The 25,515-nt window shown below is 40.2% G+C and overlaps 3 protein-coding genes across 3 annotated transcripts in view; 1 reads left to right on the top strand and 2 right to left on the bottom strand.

Moving 5' to 3' along the window:
* Window positions 1-12,829, bottom strand: part of ttc28 (tetratricopeptide repeat domain 28) — a 301,137-nt gene extending 288,308 nt beyond the window's left edge. Inside the window, exons 1-2 of the mRNA XM_083904827.1 lie at window positions 12,713-12,829; window positions 7,013-7,312 (exon numbers count right to left, since the gene is read on the bottom strand). Coding sequence (XP_083760953.1) covers window positions 7,013-7,312; window positions 12,713-12,736 — 324 coding nt within the window. The 5' untranslated portion in view covers window positions 12,737-12,829. The remainder of the gene's footprint in view (window positions 1-7,012; window positions 7,313-12,712) is intronic.
* A 5,277-nt stretch (window positions 12,830-18,106) lies between these two features.
* LOC310939945 (L-serine dehydratase/L-threonine deaminase-like) lies at window positions 18,107-20,018 on the top strand (the record flags this gene model as incomplete). Its single annotated transcript, XM_083904828.1, has 7 exons — window positions 18,107-18,259; window positions 18,378-18,417; window positions 18,510-18,649; window positions 19,005-19,096; window positions 19,185-19,412; window positions 19,531-19,655; window positions 19,772-20,018. 7 exons carry the CDS (start codon window positions 18,107-18,109, stop codon window positions 19,963-19,965), a joined length of 972 nt encoding a protein of 323 aa, XP_083760954.1. The 3' UTR covers window positions 19,966-20,018.
* A 5,038-nt stretch (window positions 20,019-25,056) lies between these two features.
* The window catches only part of hectd4 (HECT domain E3 ubiquitin protein ligase 4), a gene marked incomplete at both ends in the record, with an annotated part of 44,538 nt that continues 44,079 nt past the window's right edge, over window positions 25,057-25,515 (bottom strand). Inside the window, one exon of the mRNA XM_083905092.1 lies at window positions 25,057-25,193. Within this exon, the coding sequence (XP_083761218.1) occupies window positions 25,057-25,193 (137 nt within the window). The remainder of the gene's footprint in view (window positions 25,194-25,515) is intronic.

The raw sequence follows: 25,515 nt of genomic DNA, 5'->3' as shown, positions 1-25,515 counted from the left end.
TGTCTAACACAAGTGTCCTATAGTGTCCTACACAAGTGTCCAACATAAGTGCCCTATAGTGTCTAACACAAGTGTCCTATAGTGTCCTACACGAGTGTCCTATAGTGTCCTACACAAGTGTCCTATAGTGTCTTATACAAGTGTCCTATAGTGTCCTACACGAGTGTCCTATAGTGTCTTATACAAGTGTCCTATAGTGTCCTAGACAAGTGCCCTATAGTGTCTAACACAAGTGTCCTATAGAGTCTAACACAAGTGTCCTAAAATGTCTGACAGACAAAGGTGTCCAACACAAGTGTTCTATAGTGTCTGACACAAGTGTCCTAACATGTCCTATAGCATCCAACAAGTGTCCCAAAGAGTTTGACACAAATGAATACATGTTTATCCTATTAAATCTTTATTTTTTTCATCCAAACTTTTATTTTGCTCTCATGCTTAATGAGGAGTTTCATGTATTTAATATTTAGTCCATAGTCTTTATTCACTTTTTACTTTGCAACTTTCACTTATTTAAGTTCACATATCTTTCCCTGAACTGTTTATATACTGTTATTGATCATATACTGAATATTGTTTATTCATTTATTCAGTTCTTTATTGTATAGAACTCTTCTTCTTCTTCTTCTCTATAATCTTAGTACACTTTGTTTTTATAGGTCGTATATCTCTGTTATTTCCTGTGCTGTGTAACGAAAGCAATTCCCCCCCGGGATTAATAAAAAAAACTATTGCTGATTCTGATATTTTTATCTGGAATATATGCAAGTGCATCGCAGTGTGGACATAAAATGCAGAGTGTGGAGACAGAGCATAAGTGGTGTTCAATAAATGTTTAAGGAAGTAAATGTAATTAAATAATGTGTAAGGTTGCAGACTGCCGGGCGCCAGAGAACTACGGTGGCCTTCACAGACCAAATTTATTTTTGGTACATTATTCAGTTTGTATCATAAATGTCCAACATAAGTGTCTTTAAATGTCCATAAGAAAGTTTCCTATAGTGTCTGTAACAATAGTCCTAAGGTGTCCATCACAAGTGTCCTCAAATGTCCAACATAAGGGTCCTTAAATGTCCAACATAAGTGTACTATAGTGTCTGTAACAATTGTCCTAAGGTGTCCATCACAAGTGTCCTTATATGTCCAACATAAGGGTCCTTAAATGTCCAACGTAAGGGTCCTTAAATGTCCATAAGAAGTTTCCTATAGTGTCTGTAACAAAAGTGTCCTTAAATGTCCAACATAAGGGTCCTAAGGTGTCCATCACAAGTGTCCTTAAATGTCCAACATAAGGGTCCTTAAATGTCCATCACAAGTGTCCTTAAATGTCCATAAGAAGTTTCCTATAGTGTCTGTAACAATAGTCCTAAGGTGTCCATCACAAGTGTCCTTAAATGTCCATCACAAGTGTCCTTAAATGTCCATCACAAGTGTCCTTAAATGTCCAACATAAGGGTCCTTAAATGTCCATAAGAAGTTTCCTATAGTGTCTGTAACAATAGTCCTAAGGTGTCCATCACAAGTGTCCTTAAATGTCCAACATAAGGGTCCTTAAATGTCCATAAAAAGTTTCCTATAGTGTCCGACACAAGTAAACAAAGTAATGTGGACATGAAGTACATATTTACTTTAAATTTAAATACCTTTCCACAATCGATGGAAGGACGAGGTAAACATCACTCTGTGTTTTATTGGTTGTTTTCTTGTTGTAGTTTCATAAATGCAACAACTGCCACATGTTTTTAATAAAAGAAACCGTACACGTTATTATCTTAATTTTATGGGTCAAATAGGTTTTGTGGCTCCAGATTAATTTTATTTGAGTAGAGAGGGAACAAAAATGTCTCTCTTTTCATGCTAAAGATTGCAGACCTCGATGAATGAGAGTGCATTCGGTGTGAAATATCAAACATGCGGGATCATCCTCTGTGGCAAACCCCCATAGAGAGCTTGTTTCACAACAACAGTGCGGGTAAATATCTCAGATGGTGCGATTGAAAGCAACAAAATAAAGGTGGAAGAGCTATAATCAATCTCCACACGAGATCAAAAAGATGAGTTCTTTATTCTTTGAGCGCACTGGAATCAGACCAGAGCTGGTTATATGCACTCTCATAACAACAGGGGGTGGGGGGTGAAAAGTTGCGCATGTGCAATTCTTTTCCTTCCGTTTGACAGCAAAAAAAAAAGCCAAAGTGGAGCTCTGCAGGGGGAAAAAAAACGTGTCAACATCCACCTCCTTCCACAACTGCTGCTGTAATTAAAATCCTTGTGTGAAATGACCTTTTCCCACGGCAAACACTCATTGTCTCAGTTAAAGCCAAGGCCGCTCTCCGCCGGGACTTAAAATGGCCATTTCTGTGCTCGCGATGAAGAAAAATGTACGATTATCCCAGAGACTGAGGTTTCTACGCATCGTTATGAGCGGGCGTCAGCGTCAACTTTGGCAATTAACACTCGAGGAGACAGAGTACCCTCGATAGGCATCATCATAACCTATAATCAGACGATTTGCAGATGACGTCCCCGTCTCTCGACCCCCCACCTCCACCACTGCAGTGGCAGTGCCCGGTTTCCTGGGAACTCGGCTGTCAGCGCTCGAGCACCAGGGCGGGGAGTGATAGCAGAGAAGGCCGTTTGTTTAACGTGTCAGCGAAACAGCCGCGGCGAGAGGGAGGAACCAGATGGAGACGAGGGAAATCCATCGAAAAAAGTGTTCCGTCCCCTCCGCCGCCTCAAAACACGGAAGGCGCGAGCGATTTCTGCAAATAGTCGCGAGCATCGATTCTGTCCGTGTCGCAGACACATGCCGATCAAACACTAGAATTACCAACAGCTGTACGCCTCTGCTGACCACAGCAGATTCACTCAAAGCTATTTTCTTCCCAGACTCGAGTTACACATGACTGGAAAAGGAATTTCCGAGTTCAAGAGGCCAAAAACACATTTGGTGAGGACACGGTGACCTTGACATTCATGTGTGAGCCTCCGTCGCACATTGGTGCCACATTTGGAAATAATTATCTCAGGGATTGTTAGGATGACATGTTCACAAGGTATAAGATTCACAAGGTCAGGAGGTCACGCTTTGACCACCAAATCCTCAGGATGGAGATCAGTTTCTCTTTGGTCAGTACTGAAGTAACAATAAGCGTCTGTACATTATTTATTTGTTTTATTTATTCTTTACAGTCCATTGAAGCAAACTGTGATTATTGAATTTGGGCTTTCTAAAAAAAATTTGGCATTATTTCTGTTATGTTTAGAACGGTAAGTAAACAGTGACACAAGTGACAAAACAAACTCACAGCTAATGTTTAGCAAAGCTAGCATATAGCAGAGCTAACACTGAGTCAATCTAATGTTTAGCAAACCTAGGGTTTAGCAAAGCTAATATTGAGTCAATCGAACATTGTGCAAACCTAGCGTTTGGCACAGCTAACACTGAGTCAATTTGATGTTAACCAAAGCTAACATTGAGCAAACATAGCATTTAGCAAAGCTAATATTGAGGCAATCGAACATTTAGTAGCAGAGCTACACTGAGTCAATCTAATGTTTAGCAAACCTAACTTTAGCAAACCTAGGGTTTAGCAAAGCTAATGTTGAGTCAATCGAACATTGATCAAACCTAGCGTTTGGCAGAGCTAACACTGAGTCAATTTAATGTTTAGCAGAGCTAACATTGAGCAAACCTAGCGTTTAGCAGAGCTAGCATTTAGCAATCCTAGCGTTAAGCAACAATCAAGTTAAGCAAATGTAACATGTAAACACTGGTTGTGTTTAAATATGTAGCCACTAATTGAAGATGCTTTTAGCATCACTGAAAACAAAGAAACATCTCATTTATGAACGTAATAATCCCCCGAGATGCCGATGAAGATGCAGCGACAAGATGGCAACCTCTGTAAAACAAGGCCCCTTCCAAAGCGACAAAGAAAAAGGCATTTTTTTTAAATGCTGCCCTCTGGTGGTGAGGAAAGAGGTACACACTTCACATCACATCCAAAACTTCACTTTCAGGCCTCCTCGGCACCAAATCATGGAAAATATAATTAGGTATCGCATCAGTAATCGATAAAATCCAAACGATGCAAACATACAGAGACACAGTGTGAGCTGACAACACAAGTGTGGCCCTCGTCTGTGAAACAACAGCCCATTCTGTTCTCATTTAGGCTTTTTATATTCAGTGAGAGGATGCGGAACAAAGGGCCTAAAGCTGTCTCGGGTCATTAAACCACACGTTTTCTTCTTTCTTCTTTCAGAGCGTGTTTTCTGGCTCTCGTGGCAGTGAGAGCTGACAGATCAGACAGTGGACTCCTCTGCTGCTGCTGCTGCTGCTGCTGCTGCTGCTGCTGCTGCTGCTGCTGCTGCTGCTGCTGCTGCTGCTGCTGCTGCTGCTGCTGCTGCTCGGGGCAGCAAAACCATACCTGTCAGCATTTTTGACGGACCGGTCCACAAGAGCCGTCGTTGGGAGGCATGATTGATGAGATTACCGCGCTCCAACAGGACCGGAATGCCAGCGCACTCCTGTGATTTAATCCCTGCTCCTTCATTAAACATCCACACACACACAGCAGATGGACCGCACAATGCCACGCGTTTCCTTTTTCCCTCCTCACCGAGGCCGTCGCCTTGAGTGTCAAGACCGCTATTAGTTACTACCGGAAGCGGCGACTGCTGCACGCAGGAGCCGTAACATAAATTACCGTTCGTTCGAATCCAAAAAAAATACTAAATCATCTAAAAGGGAAGTGTAGTTTTTTTTGCTAAATGTTATTTTTCTTACTGACATCTGACACCTCTTACAGAATTCTCTGTGTTGATGCATATTCAAACAACATCTCTATTAAAAAAAAGACGACACACAGGCCGTGTTGAGCTTTCTTTAAAGTAAATGTCAAAACAAACCTGTGCAGACAGAGAAGAGCTCGTCAATGTCCCTCCTGTTTGACAAGACTGACCCCCAGTGGCCAATTCAAGGAACTGGATTTGAAACATGAACTATGCTCTGTGTTTTACTGTCAGAAAACCACGGACATATTAATCCCTTTTGTTTCGTGTTTCCGAGTGCAAAACACGGATCAGGCTTTTCAATCCGACACCGAGTCTGTTAGCACAAACTCCAGACTGTCAGGTACTTAATGCTGAGGAGATTAAGCTCACTATGCTGCAGACAGACTGCAGAGCACACATTCTACTTGCAGAGCATATGAAGAGGTAGAGACTGGGACGATCACGGCAGCGATGTCCACTCGTAGTTTGACCTCGATGGCTTCAAAAAGTCATGAAGTCATGAAGGAAAAAATTTTAAAAAATCGTCACCTCGTCTTTTATTTTCTTAGTGAAATGATTCGTTGTTTGTTGTCCACGAAATGTTGAAAAAAATGTTTCCCAAACTTGGAAATTACGACGTCCTCAAACGTCTCGTTTCGTCCAAAAAAAACAACCAATTCTGAAAACGCTTAAAAAACGACGAATCAAAGATCAAAATATACCAGTAACTTTCTTTTTGCGTAGAACTTTGACCCGATTTTTTGTTGTGGAACAGAACATAGCATAAATCCGTATAGTATCAATCCGTCTAAAGTTTAAATCGTTCAGATTTCAAGATCAGATCTCTAATATAAATCTAAATTATAAAAAGTAAGCGCTGTCAAACGTTAACGCGTCAACGTGACGTCATGTTTACGTGACTCCCGATTGTTAAAATGAGTCGCTTAAGTAACTCTAAACTTTAAAAACAGAGGCACACATGCACAGTACACAGGTACGCTAGGTATTTGTAGCGCTGCTCTTTTTGTTTAATAAACAGACCGCTCCAGTTCCACTGTAGGCGCGCTAACCGACGCTAAAAGGAGCTAATGCAGCTAACGGAGCTAACGGGTAAACGGTGCCTGGACTCCGGTGTCGCGGCACGTAAACATGACGTCATGCGGGTCTTTTCCCGGTCAGTCGTCGTGGAAACGCGTCACGCGTTAACCTAAATCTTGAGAGAACTCCATCAAAATCTGTCAAAACAAAACCTTCTCTGCACAAGTAACAATGTGTACTGGCAGGTTACATTTCTGACAGGTAAGATTTACCTCTACGTAATTTGGAAAAGCCTTTAAACTTTTCCGACAGTGCAGCGAGAATACATGATTATCCGTGCGATTAAAAGCGACAGTATTAGCTCTTCCTGCCGGGAAACGCGACCGCCGCGCGCGAAGATACACGACCTCGGCTGGACCAGAGGCGGCCACTGATGCATCATGGGTGGCAACAAATTACCGTCAATACCACTCCACCACATTATCATCAATCTCTCTCGGCAAAGACAAAAGTATCAGCCGATGCTGAATCACAGGAATCGATGCATTTCTCTCATGGAGAGGAATTGCTCTCCCGTAGCGATCTCTGCAGGCTGAGTAATGCCAAATCTATCGCGGGCGAGTCGGCGCGGCCCCCCGAACAAGATCAAAGACAAGAGCCCAGAAAATAGTCATCGATCCGCGGCCATGAGAACTGAACGTATGCGAGAAGATTCTGGAACATTTCAGAAATCGAAAGACAAATAGTTTGCGTGTGAGGAAAACGGACCGCGGTACGACGCCGCTAGCATTACAACGACAATAATGCGACTATTGTAATCATTTAAAGAACAGCGTATCCCTGTGTTATTGCGATGTTTCTACATCGTACTGTGAGAGCGTTTCAAAGACAAACTTTGACGCGATGATTTCACAACGCTGATTTCGACACACTTAAAAACCAGTTTCCGAACAGGAATGTCACACTACAACATATTCATCCAAACGAAAACAAATAACAAAGTGCTAGCTCTACCCCCCAAAATAAATAAAACAAATTTCTGAATATGTGATGTTAGCATTTGCAATTTAAAGCAGTTTGCATTTGAGCACGGGAAGCAGAACTCCCACCAGGTGTGCACCAACAAATCGGGCTAACGCGTCAATCATTTCCGACTTCAGCATATTCACACTCGAAGCTGTGGAGACTCGCTTACCTTGGGCCACTTGGGATTGAGCTCGCAGGCCTTTTCCGCGTCGTCCAGAGCCGCCTGGTGTTGCCCCAGTTTGAGGAGAGCTGCCGAGCGGTTGCTGTACAGGATGCAGTTCTGCGGGTCGGCCTGCAGGGCGTCGCCGTACAGCAGGACCGCCGCCTGGAAGTCGCCGCGCTGGCACGCCTCATTGCTCTGCTGCACTTTCTCCATGAACTCCGCCTTGCTGATGCCACAGCGACCGCCGTCGTCTCCGGCAACGCAGCGGATCGGTCTGCCCGCAGTCCGGGTACCGAAGATTGAAAACTGGGGGCGGGGGGGGATAAACAAAAGAAGAAAAAGACCACAATCAATGTGACTGAAGAACCTTCTAGAGGTGCCAAATAAGCAGATCTGAGCCATTTTGGTTCTTCTAAAAAAGCGTCATAAACCCGTGTCTAACTTTAACAAACACAGACATGCTGCATACCCACAGAAAGGTCAGAAACTCAGCTATAAGCTCATCTAAACCATTCTCATGTTCACGAAACACCGATCGGTGTTAAAACACCGATGGATCAAACCCGCAGGAGGTGAAAAGAAAACGTTACGTCGAACATGTTTAAAAGCGGCACCAGAGCGTCAGCGTGATTATGTAAACATCGGAGAATTCACAGATTCTAACGGTACCATTTTTATCACTCTACGAACAAGATTCACGGATCCAGCCCCAAAATAAGAGCAAAACAACAACTGACTTTCAAGAAATACAAGCGGAAATGTTGTCTTACCTTTGCTGTTTATCAAAACAAGTTATTTCCACCGGAACAAAACTGCTTCTCATGAAAAACTACACTTCCCAGCATGCTTTGGGGACAAATCCCAGTCTGATTGATCATTTACTTTGTACTTTTCAACGGTATTATTTTGTTACAGAAAAGAGAGAAATCTTTGGTTATTTATGTTCAAATCTGTTCACAGTGTTCCAAAATATTTGTTATTAAATGTTACATTAAGTTGTTATAGAAGTAAATGTTGAAATCGTGGAATGAATCGAATCGTGAGTTTCTGTATCGTTACAGCGCTATTGGATACTGTTTTTCATGTGCACTGGTAAGCAAATTGGTAGAACTTACTATAAAACTAGCCTACAAAGTGCTTCGTGGGTCGTCTCCCACCGATTTAAAAGCTCTCCGAAAAAGGCTCATGTTACCCCTCGACTAACCCAAGACAAGACAATCCAGACTCTTTTCAGGAGTACCGAGCGTCCCTGAAGATCTTCAAGAAGCTCTTGAAAGCCCAGCTCTTCCAAGAGCATCTTCTTCCCCTTCCGCCGCAATATGTAGAACAAAAAACCAGTAACGCCAGTAACAAATAGCCCTTTGTTTCAAACAGATAAGGTTTTTTTTCTTTCACATCAAAATATAAAGTCCAGCACCTGCCTCAGAGTGAGTCTTCTTCCACATTAACGACTCTGTCTATTTCGGTTCCCTCTCATTCTTCTGATTCCAGAACCCAAAAACCATTTCATGACAGAACGCGACGCAGATCTCGATGCGACCGCAGCCGACCGACAAAGTCTGAACCTGAGACGGTATCCACGAGTATCAGTGACTGGAGATATTCGTCTCCAGTTACAGAAAGGTTTTTTGGGCACGCTTCCATCATACCTCTTTTCTCAGTCACCACACCTCCTCAGACTGAATTCTGGGATAGGGCAGGCTGGGTAATTACTTCCAGAGGGCCCGGAGAGCAGGAGCAGCAGACACGAGGCCTTTGGATATGAGTTACAGCGCCACACGGATCAGCTGCTTCTCTTTTGACCGACACCTTGTTCGTCCTTTTCTAGTTCTTCTCTGCGCAGCGATCGTTAAATCGCCTATTCACGACGTGACAGCGAAGGGTTGCGTTTTTTCTTTAAGAGTCCAGTGTTTTTAGCAGCCAGTTCACCACCCACAAACTTGGTCAAAGAGGCAAAAATCCCCCCACAGTCAGAGCCACGTGAAGCGGCCACTCTAGACGTGAAAAGCACGACTGACTGGGACTGTCCACGGTTCCCAAGGCTTGGTTGACATCAAATTGTTGGACTTTTCAAAGGCTTTCCAGGACCAATCACCTTGGTGCCTTTCAATTTCGGGACTCAAATCGTAAAGTATTAAACATAGATGTTGCGTACCTTTTGTGCAGAACCGTAACTTGCACATTCCGTCATTCACGGCCACGACTCCAAAAGTGCAAAGTTTTTGTTTGCGTTCCTCAGCACAAAACATTGCGCACACACAAGTCCCGTTTGTTTCCGTGAGATCCCAAATCCCTGGAATCTGCTCCCTGAAATGGTTCGATTGTGGTTCCGGAGTTTTGACTGGATCGTCTGGTCCGGGGTGTTCTCAATCCAGGTCCTGGGGAAACCCACTGTCCTGCATGTTCTGGTTCTGTGTCCCTTGCTCAAACACACCTGATTCAAATGGTCATCAGCTCATCAGCAAGCACTGAGCAAACCTGATAACGAGCCATTTATTTGAATCTGGTGTGTTAGAACATCTCAAACATGCAGGTCAGTGGGTTCCCCTGGACCAGGATAATCTGTCTCAGGATTGAAACTAGGGCTGCCACGATTAATCGACTAGTCACGATTATGTCAACTAATTTAATAGTCTTTAATAGTTACTTTGCCTCGTCTGCGGCAGTGACATCAGCCGTCTGGTATAACTTCTGTGATGTAACCGGAAGTTATATATAGCGTATAACGTGGCTGACAACGACGATTAAGAGGCACCTTCACCTTGGCAAGCTAACTGGCTAGTTAACTGCTAACATTAGCGCTAACTTGTGGCCCTGAGATGGACTGGCGAACTGTCCAGAGGATAAAGCGGTAGATAATGGAAACCGCTAACGTACTACTTGCTCATATTGCTAGCTGTAAACGTTAACATTAGCGATGACGATTTGATTCATTAGCATTAGCACATATATTTAATGTGTTTTAAGTAACGTTATAGCAGTGCCCTGATCCGTTTACTCAGCTGTTTGCACTTTATGTTTGTTTTATATTTCATTAAAAGGTTTAAAGAACTATCATTTTAATTGTCTTCATTTTTAGTTAGCATATCCCTTAAACACTTCAACCTGAAAGCTAATGATTGCTGCATGCAGGTGCGATAAACTGTATGTTGGACATTCAATTTAACATTCAAGTTAACATTAACTTGGACTTCATCTTCGGAACCAGTGACAACACAGCTCTGCACAGTCTTTCTCTTAAGGAAAAACTACAATCGTAGGCGAGAGTTTAAAGGTTTTTACGCTTCGAACAAACGCTGATGGAGGGTTTTTTTTTTTTTTTTTTTAAAGGACAACAGAGAAAGGGAGAGGTTAACTGATCACAATCAGGCCTGGATCTGTGCTGCGTCATCTGCTCCGACACAATAATAGGTGATGTGGGCACCAGTGGGCAGGAAGGGCGGAGAGGGACGGAGATAATGAGAGTCTACAGTAGAGCAGCCATTTTCTAACGTTAAGAATGTGCCGGGCCTTCAAAACCTTTAATCACAACTCTGAACAACAACAACAACAACACACACTTTTACTTTGTCCACCTGAAAAACCATCTCTCCTTCACGCCCGACTGCGATGAACCATCGTAAAAAGCACATACTATGAATTTATCATCATTATTATTATTATTATAATAATAATCGTCTCACTCGCCAGCATACAGTCCAAGTGACTTACTTTGACGGGCCACAAGGGGGAAGTCTAAATCTTTCTCGTCATTCAGGGACATCATAGTTTAAGATTCGTAAAATATTGTATGTTTATACATTTAACGATTACGATTAATCGACTACTAACAGAGTAATGAATTACTTCCCGACTCATTTTGATGATCAGTTTATAAGTTTGAGTGTTATTTTTTTACTTTTTGTGTGTTTTTTCTGACATTTTTAGCTTCTTAGAAATCAATGTCCTGGTTTTTTGCTGAATTCGAGCTGAATTTATAAAAGAACGACAAAATAAATAGTAGTCCAGACGTGTTGTCGGCTGTAAAGTTTTGAAATTTTTTTTTTTTTTTTCCATTTCTGTGGCGTTTCGTGCAAAATGAAAACCTAAATAAGCTCAAGATTAAGTTAAAACCTATGCTAAGAGTGAAGCTAACTACAGTTAACTATTTTAGCATTAGTGATTTACTCCACATGGAGTTTGACTTAAATCTGGGTTAACTCTGATTGTAACGTACAGATTTGGTGACATTTAGTGATAAAATGTGAGTCGATAATTGAAGAAAATAGATGATTTTGATTAAATCTGCAGTTTTTCCTCCATAGTTTCACTGTAAGGTACATTAGTGTGATATTTCGTGTTAAAACTGCTTTTAATCGGTTGTTGTGGAGTCTTTTCTCTGTTTTCTTTGACGTATTTTGTGATATTTTATGTCCTGGACTGGTTTTTCCCTCTGTTTTTTGACTGTAACGTAGAGGTTTTTTATGATATTTGGTGTTTGAATGTAAGTCAGTCGTGTGTGTGTGTGTTCTTGTACTTGCGCCATAATGAGGACCAGTGAGGGTTTTTAACCAACAAAGTGAGGACATTTTTACGGAGTGAGGACATTTTGGTCGGTCCTCACTTTGTTTTAATTGAAATCACTTCCTGAGGTTGCTATAACATGCTATACTCTGTTTGTCAAAAAAAAAAAGAAATTCAAATTTTGGACGACATAGGATATAGTATGACTTTTTTTGTCAAATTTGTTTTCAAATTTTGGACCAAACATTTTGGGTCCAATTTTTTTTTCAAATTTTCGACCAAAAATTTTGCGTCAATTTTTTTTTCAAATTTCGGACCAAATATTTTGGGTCCAATTTTTTTTTTCAAATTTTGGACCAAAAATTTTGCATTAATTTTTTTAGTCAAATTTGTTTTCAAATTTTGGACCAAACATTTTGGGTCCAATTTTTTTTTTTAAATTTTCGACCAAAAATGTTGCGTCAATTTTTTTTTCAAATTTTGGACCAAACATTTTGGGGTCCAATTTATTTTTTCAAATTTTGGACCAAAAATTTTGGGTCCAATTTATTTTTTCAAATTTTGGACCAAAAATTTTGCGTCAATTTTTTTTGTCACATTTTGGGTCAAAAATTTTTTTTCAAATTTTGGACCAAACATTTTGGGTCCAATTTATTTTTTCAAATTTTGGACAAAAAATTTTGCGTCAATTTTTTTTGTCAAATTTTGGGTCAAATTTTTTTTTTCAAATTTTGGACCAAACATTTTGGGTCAAATTTTATATATAAGTAGATATTTGTAATTGTGTTGATTTATAAAGTGGAAATGCTGGTCCTCATTTTGTCAGCTCTTTTACCCGGTCCTCAGTATGCAGCAAGTACAAGAATGTGCGTGTGTGTGTGTGTGTGTGTGTGTGTGTGTGTGTGTGTGTGTGTGTGTGTGTGTGTGTGTGACATTAAAAACACACACAGAGTCTGCATGACTGGAAAATCGATAGAGCTCCAATTTTTACGACTTTTTTCTCTTCTTCTTCTCTTTTTTTTGGACCAATGCTCACGTTGTTGTTTTTTTTTTTTTTTTCTTCCTGTCGTGGCTGAAAACTAACGGTTTGTTGCGGATGACGCTGCCGTAAAACACGAAGACGATAAAACAACAACAACAACATTAACAACAAGAATAACAACAGTGACGTTGTTTAGCTTCTTTTTCTTTTTCTATAATTACCTTGGTTTTCGCTTGTTTCTCCATCCTGTGTTTGACCGCTGCTCTTTGTCGCTCTCATCACATCACTGTCGTTTTCTTCTTCTTCTTCTTCTTCTTCTTCGTTTTTAAAATGTCTCCACAAACGTCCTCACGCTGTAAGTTCCTGCTAAAGTCCCGACAGAAGCTTCAGCAGCACAGTTTCCTCACACAAAGTTCGCCATGTTGTCAAATCTTTTCCTTTTTTTTTTCCACCTCTTTTCCTTTTTTTCGCCTCTTTTCCTTTTTTTTTTTTTTTTCTTCTTAGCGGATTTTTTTTTCCTCCTTCCAGAGGGAAGTTCAGAGGTCAACTGTTGTTTACTTTGGAAATTAAAGCCAACAATTAGCCGGAAGTGACACAAACGTTCGTACAATACACAGTGAAAATGGCGTCGTTTGTCGTTTGTAAAGTCACTTCACGCCGAATTTACCCACATTCTGTCAAATATGGTGGAAATAACTGTTATTTAAATCCCTTTTAAACAGATTTACAGCCGTATATAACGTAAAAATACACGAAACATAACATAAATCAGTAATATACACAATAGTTAGTGTGGTAAAGTGTTGTAAAGTCGCTTAAATACTAAATTTAACCACATTTTGTCAAATATGGTGGGAAAAAAAACAGTTATTTAAATCACTTTCCAACATTATGACTTCAAAATACATGAAACATAAAGTAAATCAGAAATATACACAAGAGTTAGTCTAGTAAAGTCGCTTAAATACTAAATTTAACCACATTTTGCCAAAAAAGTTGATTTAAATCATTTTTTAAACAGATTTACAGCAGAAACATAACGTAAATCAGAAATATGCTCAATAGTTAGTTTGGGAAAGTGTTGTAAAGTTGCTTAAATACTAAATTTAACCACATTTCGCCTAATATGGTGGAAATAACTGTTATTTAAATCACTTTTAAACAGATTTACAACAGTATATAACTTCAAAATTAGCCGGAAGTGACACAAACGTTCGTACAATACACAGTGAAAATGGCGTCGTTTGTCGTTTGTAAAGTCACTTCACGCCGAATTTAACCACATTCTGTCAAATATTATGGAATTTTTTTTTTATTTAAATCATTTTTAAACAGATTTACAACAGTATATAACTTCAAAATACACAAAACATAAGGTAAATCAGAAATATACACAAGAGTTAGTGTTGTAAAGTAGCTTAAATACTAAATTTAACCACATTCTGTCAAATATGGTGGATGAAAAACTGTTATTTAAATCACTTTTAAACAGATTTACAGCAGGAAATAACTTCAAAATACATGAAACATAATGTAAATCAGAAATATACACACAAGTTTAGTGTTGTAAAGTCGCTTAAATACTAAATTCAACCACATTTTGTCAATCAACTATGGTGAAAAAAACAGTTATTTAAATCACTTTCAAACAGATTTACAGCAGTATATAACGTCAAAATACACGAAACATAACGTATATCAGAAATATACACAATAGTTAGTGTGGGAAAGTGTTGTAAAGTTGCTTAAATACTAAATTTAACCACATTTCGCCTAATATGGTGGAAATAACTGTTATGTAAATCACTTTTAAACAGATTAAAACAGTATATAACTTCAAAATACCCGAAACATAACGTAAATCAGAAATATGCACAAGAGTTGGTGTAGTAAAGTGTTGTAAAGTCGCTTAAATACTAAATTTAACCACATTTTGTCAAATATGGTGGGAAAAAAACGCTATTTTAATCACTTTTAAACATTTACAGCCGCATATAACGTCAAAATACATGAAACATAAGGTAAATCAGAAATATACACACGAGTTAGTGTTGTAAAGTGTTGTAAAGTAGCTTAAATACTAAATTTAACCACATTTTGCCAATCAAATCAAAACTGATTTTTTCAAAATCAGTTATTTAAATGCAACTCAGGGGGGAAAAATGTGTATGTGCAGCATTTCACCAGCAGGTGGCGCCACAGTTGTTTTTGTCTGCAGTGTTGTGTAGTGAGTGTTGTCAGTGTCAAACAGCAGGAAGAACAACAGTGTGACTGTGGCCTTAATAACTGGAACAGCTTTAAATTTAAATTAAATAGATTCACTGCTGTTGTTATTGGTGTCAAACTGTTTGTGACGCTGTTGAATACAAATACAAGGTATAGATATAGTATAGATAGATAGATAGATAGATAGATAGATAGATAGATAGATAGATAGATAGATAGATAGATAGATAGATAGATAGATAGATAGATAGATAGATAGATAGATAGATATGCTAGCAATAGATAGATAGATAGCTATCGATAGATAGATATTGTAGTGATAGATAGATAGATGCTAGCGATAGATAGATAGATAGATAGATAGATAGATAGATAGATAGATAGATAGATAGATAGATAGATAGATAGATAGATAGATAGATAGATAGATAGATAGATAGATAGATAGATAGATAGATAGATATTATAGCGATAGATAGATATGCTAGCGATAGATAGATAGCTATTGATAGATAGATAGATAGATAGATAGATAGATAGATAGATAGATAGATAGATAGATAGATAGATAGATAGATAGATAGATAGATAGATAGATAGATAGCTATCGATAGATAGATAGATAGCTATCGATAGATAGATAGATAGATAGATAGATAGATAGATAGATAGATAGATAGATAGATAGATAGATAGATAGATAGATAGATAGATAGATAGATAGATAGATATGCTAGCGATAGATAGATAGATAGATAGATAGATAGATAGATAGATAGATAGATAGATAGATAGATAGATAGATAGATAGATAGATAGATAGATAGATAGATAGATAGATAGATAGATAGATAGATAGATAGATAGATAGATAGATAGATATGCTGTATGTAAATGTGAGTAGATTATATATATATATTTATATCATTATACACACACACACACACACACACACACATACATACAGTATATATTTAAACTTGTAAGCAGACGTTATTACAGTCTTGTTGCAGCACAGAGTTGCAGCAGCACCAGATCATTCAGGTTCAAACCATCCTCGCACACACTGTTCACAGCCTGGTCAAATGTTCCCGGTCCCCGCTTTTGGTAGTCGACGGCTGGGGCCAAAATAGTCGCGACTCTTTTGGTAATGGATGGAAGCAGCAGCAGCAGCAGCAGCAGCAGCAGCAGCAGCAGCAGCAGCAGGACATGCAGAGTCAAAATGCCACGCTGACCTCAGAGCAGGCACGATTACATAAAGACGTTTCAAAAGAATAACAGGGATTTAAAAGGTCACAAATGGGCGATTCTTTTTTTACACGTGTGTCGCTGCAGCATGGGCAAACATCCAAACTTTAATAATCTAATCTAATCTAACTGAACACACAAGAGTAGCACAGAAAATATTAAGAATTTTTTCTTTGAGATCCGACGATTTCATGCACGGCGGTCGGGGGTTCCCTGCTCTGGGGCACACGACGACCTTTGACCTCAGGCCAAATCACACAGTTATGACTCATTTAGACATAAATAATGCATTCTCTATCATTCAACCACATTCCTGGCAGTATTTGCTCACACAAAATACCAGATTGACTCTATGGCTCGAATGAAGAGAGTTTTCAACACTTCCTCTTTTCGCCACACTGTCCCATTGCTTCATAGATTATTCTAGTCAGACCTTCGCATGTACACACACACACACACACACACACACACAGAGCAAGACACACACCCAGATTAACACGAAATAACAAGATTAAAATAAGTTATTTTCTAAGAAAGCAGAGAAAACCTCTCTTTCACCCTTATTTGGAAAGAAAGACTCACTTAGATGATCAAATTATGCTCAAATTATCAAAGTGCATCAAGGTCAAACTGTAAAAAAAAATACATAGAATATAAACTAACATAAAAATGTTAGTTTATTCAAAAAATAAAAGTATTTTTAAAAATAACCTGTTAAAAAATTGCATTATATATATATATATATATATATATATATATATATAATTAAATAAAAAATAAATTAAAGGAGGTCAAATAAAATTTGTTTGTTAAAAAAATATATGATTTTATATGAAACCGTGAGTTGATTATTGTAAAAAAAAATTAAAAGTGGCTTAAAAATGTTTTGTTGTGAGAGGAAAGTGGAATTCCTCGTCCTTCCTCCTCGACCCGATCCTCATCCTCACTGTGAGTGGGAGGCGCCGGCGGCAGGACGCTGCGCTCTGATTGGTCGAGGGGCGGGGCTCTAATGCCAAGCCCACAATATGAGCAGGTATTTATTACCGCAGTGTCTCCAAGAGAAGAAGAAGAAGAAGAAGAAGAAGGAGGATCAGGACGTCTGGAATCAGTATTTACTGCATCGCTTCCAACCAGATCTGGTGAGTTGGAGAAAAAAAATATATAGATACGCAAGTTTCCTTCTTTTTTATTTCGTCTGAATTATCTATTTATTATGTGTCATTTTTACCATACATTTAAATGTGTCCTATTTATGCAGATTTACACAGATGCAAAAGCATTTGACTGCACATTGTAACTCTGTATGATCGTGGATTGTGACAAAAAACTAAATTATAAATCAACATTAGGTCAAAGCGTCACTTTCCCACCAGTCAATTCTTCACTAAATAAACAATTTAGTCTTTAAATCTTTGCACCTATATATTGCACATTTAAATAATGACTGTATTTATTTATTTATTTATTTATTTATTAATACAACAATTTTCACACAATTTTAAAAGAAAACATTTAAAGCTGTCACGTGTGATCATGTTCAATTATTTTGTGTTGTTTCTGATCTGATCTGATCTGATATGGTCTGGTCTGATCTGATTTTTCCTGATCTGATCTTCTCTGATCTGGTCCAATCTGATCTGGTCTGATCTGATCTTCTCTGATCTGGTCTGATCTGATCTGGTCTGGTCTGATTTTTCCTGGTCTGATCTTCTCTGATCTGATCTGGTCCAATCTGATCTGGTCTGGTCTGATGTGATTTTTCCTGATCTGATCTTCACTGATCTGGTCCGATCTTCACTGATCTGGTCTGGTCTGGGCTGATCTGGTCCGATCTGAGCCTGATCTTCTCTGATCTGATCTTCTCTGATCTGGTCCGCTCTGATCTGGTCTGGTCTGATCTGATTTTTCCTGATCTGATCTGTTCCGATCTGATCTGGTCTGGGCTGGGCTGATCTGGTCCGATCTGATCCGATCTTCTCTGATCTCCTCTGATCTGATCTGGTCCGATCTGGTCCAATCTTCTGTGATCTTCTCTGATCTGGTCCGATCTGATCTGGTCTGGTCTGGGCTGATCTAGTCCGATCTGGTCCAATCTTCTCTGATCTTCTCTGATCTGATCTGTGTGTTCCACCAGATTGACGATGAAAACCCAGGGGTGTCTCCACGTGGCCACACCAGTGAGGCAGAGTCTCGCTCTGACCAAAGTGGCTGGAACCTCCATTTACGTCAAACTGGACTCGTCTCAGCCGACGGGATCCTTTAAGATCAGAGGCATCGGACATCTGTGCAAAGACGTGAGCAAAACATAATGTAGTCTTTTTATCATAATAATAATAATTATTATTATTATTGTTGACGTAATCATAATTGACTCTAATACGTTGTTGTTGTTGTTGTTGTTGTTGGTTACAGTGGGCAGAGCGAGGATGCGAGCGATTCATCTGCTGCTCAGGTGAGCGTCAAAGTGGTTTAGTCCGTTAATGAAGAAAAAGTATTTTCATTTTCTGATTTTTAAACTCCCGATTTAATCCATGTTTCCATCAGGAGGAAACGCTGGGATGGCAGCGGCTTATTCTGCGCGTCAGCTCGGAGTTCCCGCCACAATCGTCGTTCCGACTCCGACGCCAGATCTCACCGTGGGGAAGATGAAGGACGAGGGAGCCGACGTGATCGTCCACGGCAAGGTCAGACGAGTTCTGTTCCCCATCGTTTGGGATGATTGAACGTTTTTTTATTTGTATTATTTTATTATTTTCCATTCCATGAAGAACAGTCTGGAAGTTTGAGCATAATTTCACTTTTTTTTTTGGTTAATGCTCACGTTAGCATTTACTAGCTAAGTTGCATGTCATATCTGCTGCCATAGAATTTGAAGTATCCTACACATCAGAGCGCTCCTTTGGCGGGTTTTTCGGATGATGAAATTCGCAGTTCGAGGATCCTTCGTTGACTTGCAGGGCGTAGCTAGCTAGACCTAGTGTTTGTTCACCCACAAACATTAGCTTTTTGCTAAACTAAACAGTATTGTCTTTGTCTCAGGCTGTAGACGAAAGCATCGCGTACGGACAACAGCTCGTGGCGAACAACCCAGGCTGGGTGCTCATCTCCCCGTTTGACGACCCCCTGATCTGGTAAGAGTTTCAGTCTTTGTGTCCCGCAGCGTCCCTAGTCAGCAACACCAAAGTCTGACGTGTCATTGTTGGCGTTTTGCGTCCGCAGGGAAGGTCACACGTCTCTGGTGAAGGAGCTGAAGGACGACCTGCCCGTGAAGCCCGGCGCCATCGTGCTGTCGGTGGGAGGCGGCGGTTTGCTGAACGGCGTGGTGGAGGGACTGCGCCGCGTCGGCTGGGCCGACGTGCCCGTCGTAGCCATGGAGACCGTCGGCGCGCACAGCCTGAACGCGGCCATGGAGGCCGGAGAGCTGGTCACGTTGCCCGCCATCACCAGGTCAGCGTCCACACCTACAGTGTGATGTTTTATTTTTGCGCAAAATGCTAATATCGCATCCGAGCCATGACGCGACAGCTGACGTTTTCTTCTTCTTCTTCTTCTTCGTCTTCTCAAGCATCGCGACCACGCTGGGCGTAGCGCGTGTCTCTGCACAGACGATGAAGCTGGTGAAGGAACACACGGTTTTCTGTGCAGCCGTCTCCGACCAAGAGGCCGTAAAGGCTGTGGAACTCTTCGTAGGTGAGTACAGACTTCACCTGGACGGACGTACCGCTTTACGATTAATTACACAAACGCTTTTACTCTCTCTCTCGAGACTGATCTCCGCTTGCGTTTTTTTTTTTCTCTTTGCGCAGACGACGAGAAGATCCTGGTGGAGCCAGCGTGTGGCGCTGCTCTGGCGGCCGTTTACAGCGGCGTCATCAAAAAGCTCCAGGGCGAGGGGAAGCTGGCGCAGGAACTCGGCCCCGTGGTCATCGTGGTGTGCGGAGGAAACAACATCAGCATCGAGCAACTGTGGAACCTGAAGAAGCAGCTCGGGATGATCTAACCCGGCCGCCGTCTTTGACCTCCTGACCTTCAAAAGTATTCCTCCATCACCTGGTTCCCAGTCCCCGAAATCCTGAAGTCCACGTTTCTCCAACGACCGAATCATTCCAAACTGTGAAAATCTCCCGAGAACTGAGGCTGATATGGGTTTATGATTATTTTTAATAATAGTATTATTGTTGTTGTTTGAAAGAAAAATGTTGCAAGAGGTTAGTTTGTGACCTCGAAATGTTTGTATTAGAGTTTATATATTCACTCTGTTTTGAGCGTGCTTTCTTGCTTTCTTTGTTAAAGTGTCTGTAAAGTGTCCTATTTCAGCTTTTGTACTTTTAAAAAGTATTTTCAAGTATTAATAAATTTTATTTCTGACTACTCTGACTGCTAACTCTTCTTTGACAAACTTTTGCACTATCCTCAAAATGTTCCGTGAGGTTCCACAGGGCTCTATCCTTGGACTGTTTTAATTTTAGTTTGTGACTTTGATTGACACCAGGGTAACGTGTACAAACACAGTGTGAGGATTACTTTGTATACTGATGACACACAGATTTATCTCTATTTTCACCAAATCAATAACGCACTTTCACAAACACAAGATCAGCTTCAATTCGTGTTTTCTTTAAACCCCAGTTGACGACATGAACAGATAATTACCAACAACTTCCATTAACATATAAACCAGCTCTTAGTCGCTAAGTTTCTTTGGTCATTTCTTTGTTTTGGAAATGATTCATATGAAAAATATGTGCAAAATTAAAGACAGATTTGATCACGGTTTTGAAAACACACTATTCTCCTTGTCCTTTAATTTAAGTTTGAGTCTGTTTTGTGTTTTATATCAGGAGTGATTCCGTGTAGAACTCTAATTATTTATTACTTTGGTCGAGCGCTGGTTGTGGTTCCAGTTGTTTTGTTAACAAACACAAACTGCTGCCTCAATTATTCTATTATGAATGAATGTTTAATGAAGCAGTGAGTCAGCAAGTTTCACGCTGCCCCCCCCATGAAAGATCCCGACACACGGCAGTGAATGAATGAACGTATGAATGAATGAATTTGTCCTCACTGCCAGGAAAGATCCGCCGTTTACCAGTCGGTCATATTACTGTCACGATCCCAGCGTTTGATTGGCCGGAGTCTGTGGGATGTGGCTCTTTTCCAAGTGGATCATTGGTCTGTGGGTCGTTAAGAAAAAAGGCGGAGGTCGTTATGTCACACAGACAGAGTCGGGACAGCTGCGTGTGTGTGTGTGTGTGTGTGTGTGTGTGTGTGTGTGTGTGTGTGTGTTGGAAAGATTGGAAACATGCTGGACACATTCCATGAATTCCTCCTGGAAAACACTGAACACTGGATTTGACAGTAGAAATTAAAAATATCCTCCTTAAAATATAATCCAGGCTGAAATCATTCAACCAGTGCAGCTGCTAATAATAAGAATAATAAAAATTTTATCACCTTTTAAAATGAAAAGATCTAGCTAGCTTGCAAAAATAGCGAGCCTATCTTTTGCTAGTTATGTAGCAAAGTAGCTGGTCTATCTATCTATCTATCTATCTATCTATCTATCTATCTATCTAAAAATGCAGCATCTTAATCTGTATTTTGTTGTTATCTGGCAACCCATTTGCTCAATGCATAGATAGGCTAGCTACTTAGCTAGATACAAAGTGATAGATAGATGATATATATACAATATTTTTATTTGAAAGTGATTATACATGTGTACAAACATACTCTCTCAAGACTTCAAACCCTTCTCACGGGGAAAAACATGTTTGTTTCTTTCTGCCTGGTACATTCTTTTACCACGTGACGCGGCCAACAAAACACCGCGAATCATGATGTAATGACGCCCGCGAAGCAACGCATTGTCTCTAACCCTAACCCTAAAACCCTAAAGTCATGCTTGTTATGTAGGGGCCCGAGTCAGTAACTCGGCCGCTCTGGTTACATCAGCGCAGCCTGTAAAACCAGACACCTTTCCTTTAGCGAGCAGGGCGCGCCGCGTCAGTCCGGTTCCAGCTGGATCTCCAGACATGCTGCTGTCACACTATCCTCCCGTCACAGTAGGACGTTGAAACGGTGGCAAAAAGTGAACTAGTGTGAGTTCAGTATCATGTAAACACCCTGTCAATCACATTTATGTATAAATATGTACAACAGCGATCTTTAGCGTTCAAAACGGTTACTGCAATCCCAATTGAAAACACTGCCTAGTTATCTAGCTAAGTAGCTAGCCTATCCATCTATGCATATTTCTCTAGCTAAATAGCTAGCCTATTTATCTATGCCTAGTTATCTAGCTAAGTAGCTAGCGGCTAGCTACTAGCCTATCTATCTATCTATCTATCTATCTATCTATCTATCTATCTATCTATCTATCTATCTAGCCAAGTAACTAGCCCATCTATCCATCTATGCCTAGTTATCTAGCCAAGTAGCTAGCCTATCTATCACTAGTTATCTAGCCAAGTAACTAGCCTATCAATCCATCTATCGCTAGTTATCTAGCCAAGTAGCTAGCCTATTTATCTATGCCTAGTTATCTATTGATCTAGCTAGCTAGCTAGCAATGTTCAGGATAAAAATTATAGATATTCTTGGGAGGTAAAAACAAGTCTGTGACTTATATAAATAACCACTGATTAAAACCGCCGTACAAAGACGACGAGACGCAAAGAAAATACACCACGCCAACCGACGCATCCCGTGTACGGGACCGTACCTATGTTCCCCGGGTCCTATGTTCCCCGCTTTGTATGTGACCGGGGAACATAGGACCTTTTTTGGGAAAACGGGGAACATAGGACCCGGGGAACAAAGGTACGACCCCCCGTGTACCTAATAAAGTGAGCGGTGAAGCAGGAGTCACGCAGAGTTTTGTACATGAAGACATTTTCTTTATTGTGACACAGAAATCTCAAATGCCATCTTGATTCTTTACATCTGTATAATCCACTTTTAGATATGTTACGTTTTTTTTTCTGATGTGCGGAGAGGTAAGACAGTAAAAGTTAAGTTAATGCAACCATAAATAATTGTAATAAATATCAAGTAAATGTACAGCACACGTTATCGCAACACCTCTTTGTAACGGACGTGTCCTTTTTTCTTCTTTTTTTTTGTCTTCTAACCTTATCTACAACCCCGCAGTGTGAGGAGGAGGAGGAGGAGGAGGAAGAGGAGGAAGAGGAGGAAGAGGAGGAGGAGCGTCGTCCCTGTTAGCAGCGTTTTTTTGTCTTGTTTTTTCTCTCCACTCGCCGAGTGGCAAAAAACACGCGGCGTCAAACGTCCGTCGTTTTTTTTCTTCAGTCCAAGTTAAAATGTTTCCTCGCACAAGAAAAAAAAAAAAACGCTTCACCGTCCGACAACGAGACAAAAAGGTGAAGATTTTTCCCAAAAAACAGAAAAAGAGAAAAAAAATCATCATAAAAAACGCAACAAACTGGAAATCCGACAGACGTCAGCGAGTTCTTTTTTTTCCGTTTTCTTTTCTTTGCGGGAAGTAGTGCAAACCAAAAACAAACGAGGTGATGAGGTGACGTGAATGAAACATAAACAAACGTCGGTTTTTTTGTTCACTATTTACATTTTTCCCCCCCTCTCAATTTAATTTTTACAAAGCTAAACATTTGATAATGGGTTAAATAAAATAAAAAAAACAAAACAGCAGAAACCAGTTTGTTCTTCATTAAAGAAAAAGGCAGAACTTAAAGAGAACACACCTCCCCTTCTGTAGTGTGTGTGTGTGTGTGTCGTCACATTCAGTAGCAAAAAAACCCCCCTAAACCTGAATAATAAAAACTCAGCTCGTCTCCTCCTGTCCAAACGTCCGCAGCTACTTAAATATCAAAAAAATGTCCATTTCATAAACTAATATATTACCCACTTCCTCTTTTAAATGCGATAAATAACCCTCTCTCTCTTCGCAGACTTGAATAAAATGTTTTCCGTTTATATAGTTTGCCGTTTAGCCGTCGTATTGTTGTTGTTTTTTAAAAAAAAACAGGCAGTAAACGAGATTTAAATTTGTCCGTTAGTCGTCGTACCTTTGTCTCAAAATGTCCCAAAAAAAAGATTTTCACACACAAACCAGCAGCAGCCGACAATACAGCAAAGGCATGATTTTTTCACAACATCACCCCCTCTGAACACAAGGGGGCGACAGCGGGAAGCAGCTGGGTTAAGCGTTGATGAGGAAAGACGAGGTTTTATTACGCCGCGAGAGTTCAGCGATCATGACTCAAAACGTGTAAAGTGCTGATACGCAGTCGTCGGTTAAAGACGGCTAAATTCACAGAACCCCCCGACTGACATTTTTTTTTTGTTAAACTCTGGTAAAAGTTTGCGAAAAGAACGGGCGAAAAAAAAAAAAAAAAAAAGAAGAGAAAGAAAATTGCGTCAGTTATTTCACCTTTAACGTCGTCCGCTGACTCAGTGCATCCAGAACTCACACGCGTCGTCAGTGTCAGTGCTAATTCAGATCCCACGAAACAAAGTCAAAATAACGGGAACAAAAAATGCGTCAATCATATATATATATATATATATATATATATATATATATATATAAATATACGTGAAATTAAGTACGTGCATACAGCACATACTGCGATTAAAAACAAGCATGGGTTAAACATGCAAAGCGACGGACGTTTACTGCATTCACCCCTGAATATAAAATAAATAAAAATGCAAATTTTTTTCGAATTATTGGGACACTTTTTCCGAAAAAAAAAAAAAAAAAAAAAAAATCTGGTCTATTTTCAATTTCTTCAGTCTTCTTAAGAACCTCGGTTGCTACAAGTCTGATGTATTTTTTGAGAAAAACGGAATTTAGAAAGAATTACTTAAAAAAATTAGGCCAAAAAAAAAAAAAATCTCCTCAATTGAGGAGAACAAGATTTTAGGGTGAATGTCGTACACTTCCGTACGAAGACGTCGACAGCCACTGAAAATGAACTTAAATGTGTGGTTTTGTCGTCGAAGCAGCCGAGCGTAAAAAAAGACTGTGGTTCTGCGTCTCTGAGGGAAGTTTCCAGTAGAACGGGGGGGGGAGAGAACATTGCAGTTGTCGAAAAAAAAGGTCGCGTTAGCCGCTGAGAGGATCCTCGCGGTAGTGGATGGCGTATCGCAGCTTCTCCAGCATCACGTCCAGTGAGGTGTACTGAGGCAGTTTCACCATGAACATACAGGTTTCCACGCGAATGTAGCGCGAGTCCGGCTGACCTGAAACAACGGGAAGAAACGGGTCGTTACAAATGTTCATCAGCACCAACTTCCTGTGGGGACTCCTCAAGGCTCGAGTTCGGGCCCCGTTCTCTTTGTCTTTAATAAATGATAATAAATCACGTTAAATCTTACGTTTCCTTGAAAATCAAAATGAAATAAGAGACAAAGATTGTTGTTGTTTTTTTGGACGACCTGAGCAAGTTTGACAACTGCGGCAGTTGTACCATGAACATACAGGTTTCCGCGTGAAAATAGCGTGATCAGAAAACAACGGGAACAACAGGAAGGTGTGCTACGTTATTGTTCACCCTCAGCTCCA

This window comes from Microchirus variegatus, assembly GCF_963457635.1.
Source record: "Microchirus variegatus genome assembly, chromosome: 18".
Classification (NCBI taxonomy): Eukaryota; Metazoa; Chordata; class Actinopteri; order Pleuronectiformes; family Soleidae; genus Microchirus; species Microchirus variegatus.
This window is presented reverse-complemented; position numbering and strand designations above follow the sequence as displayed.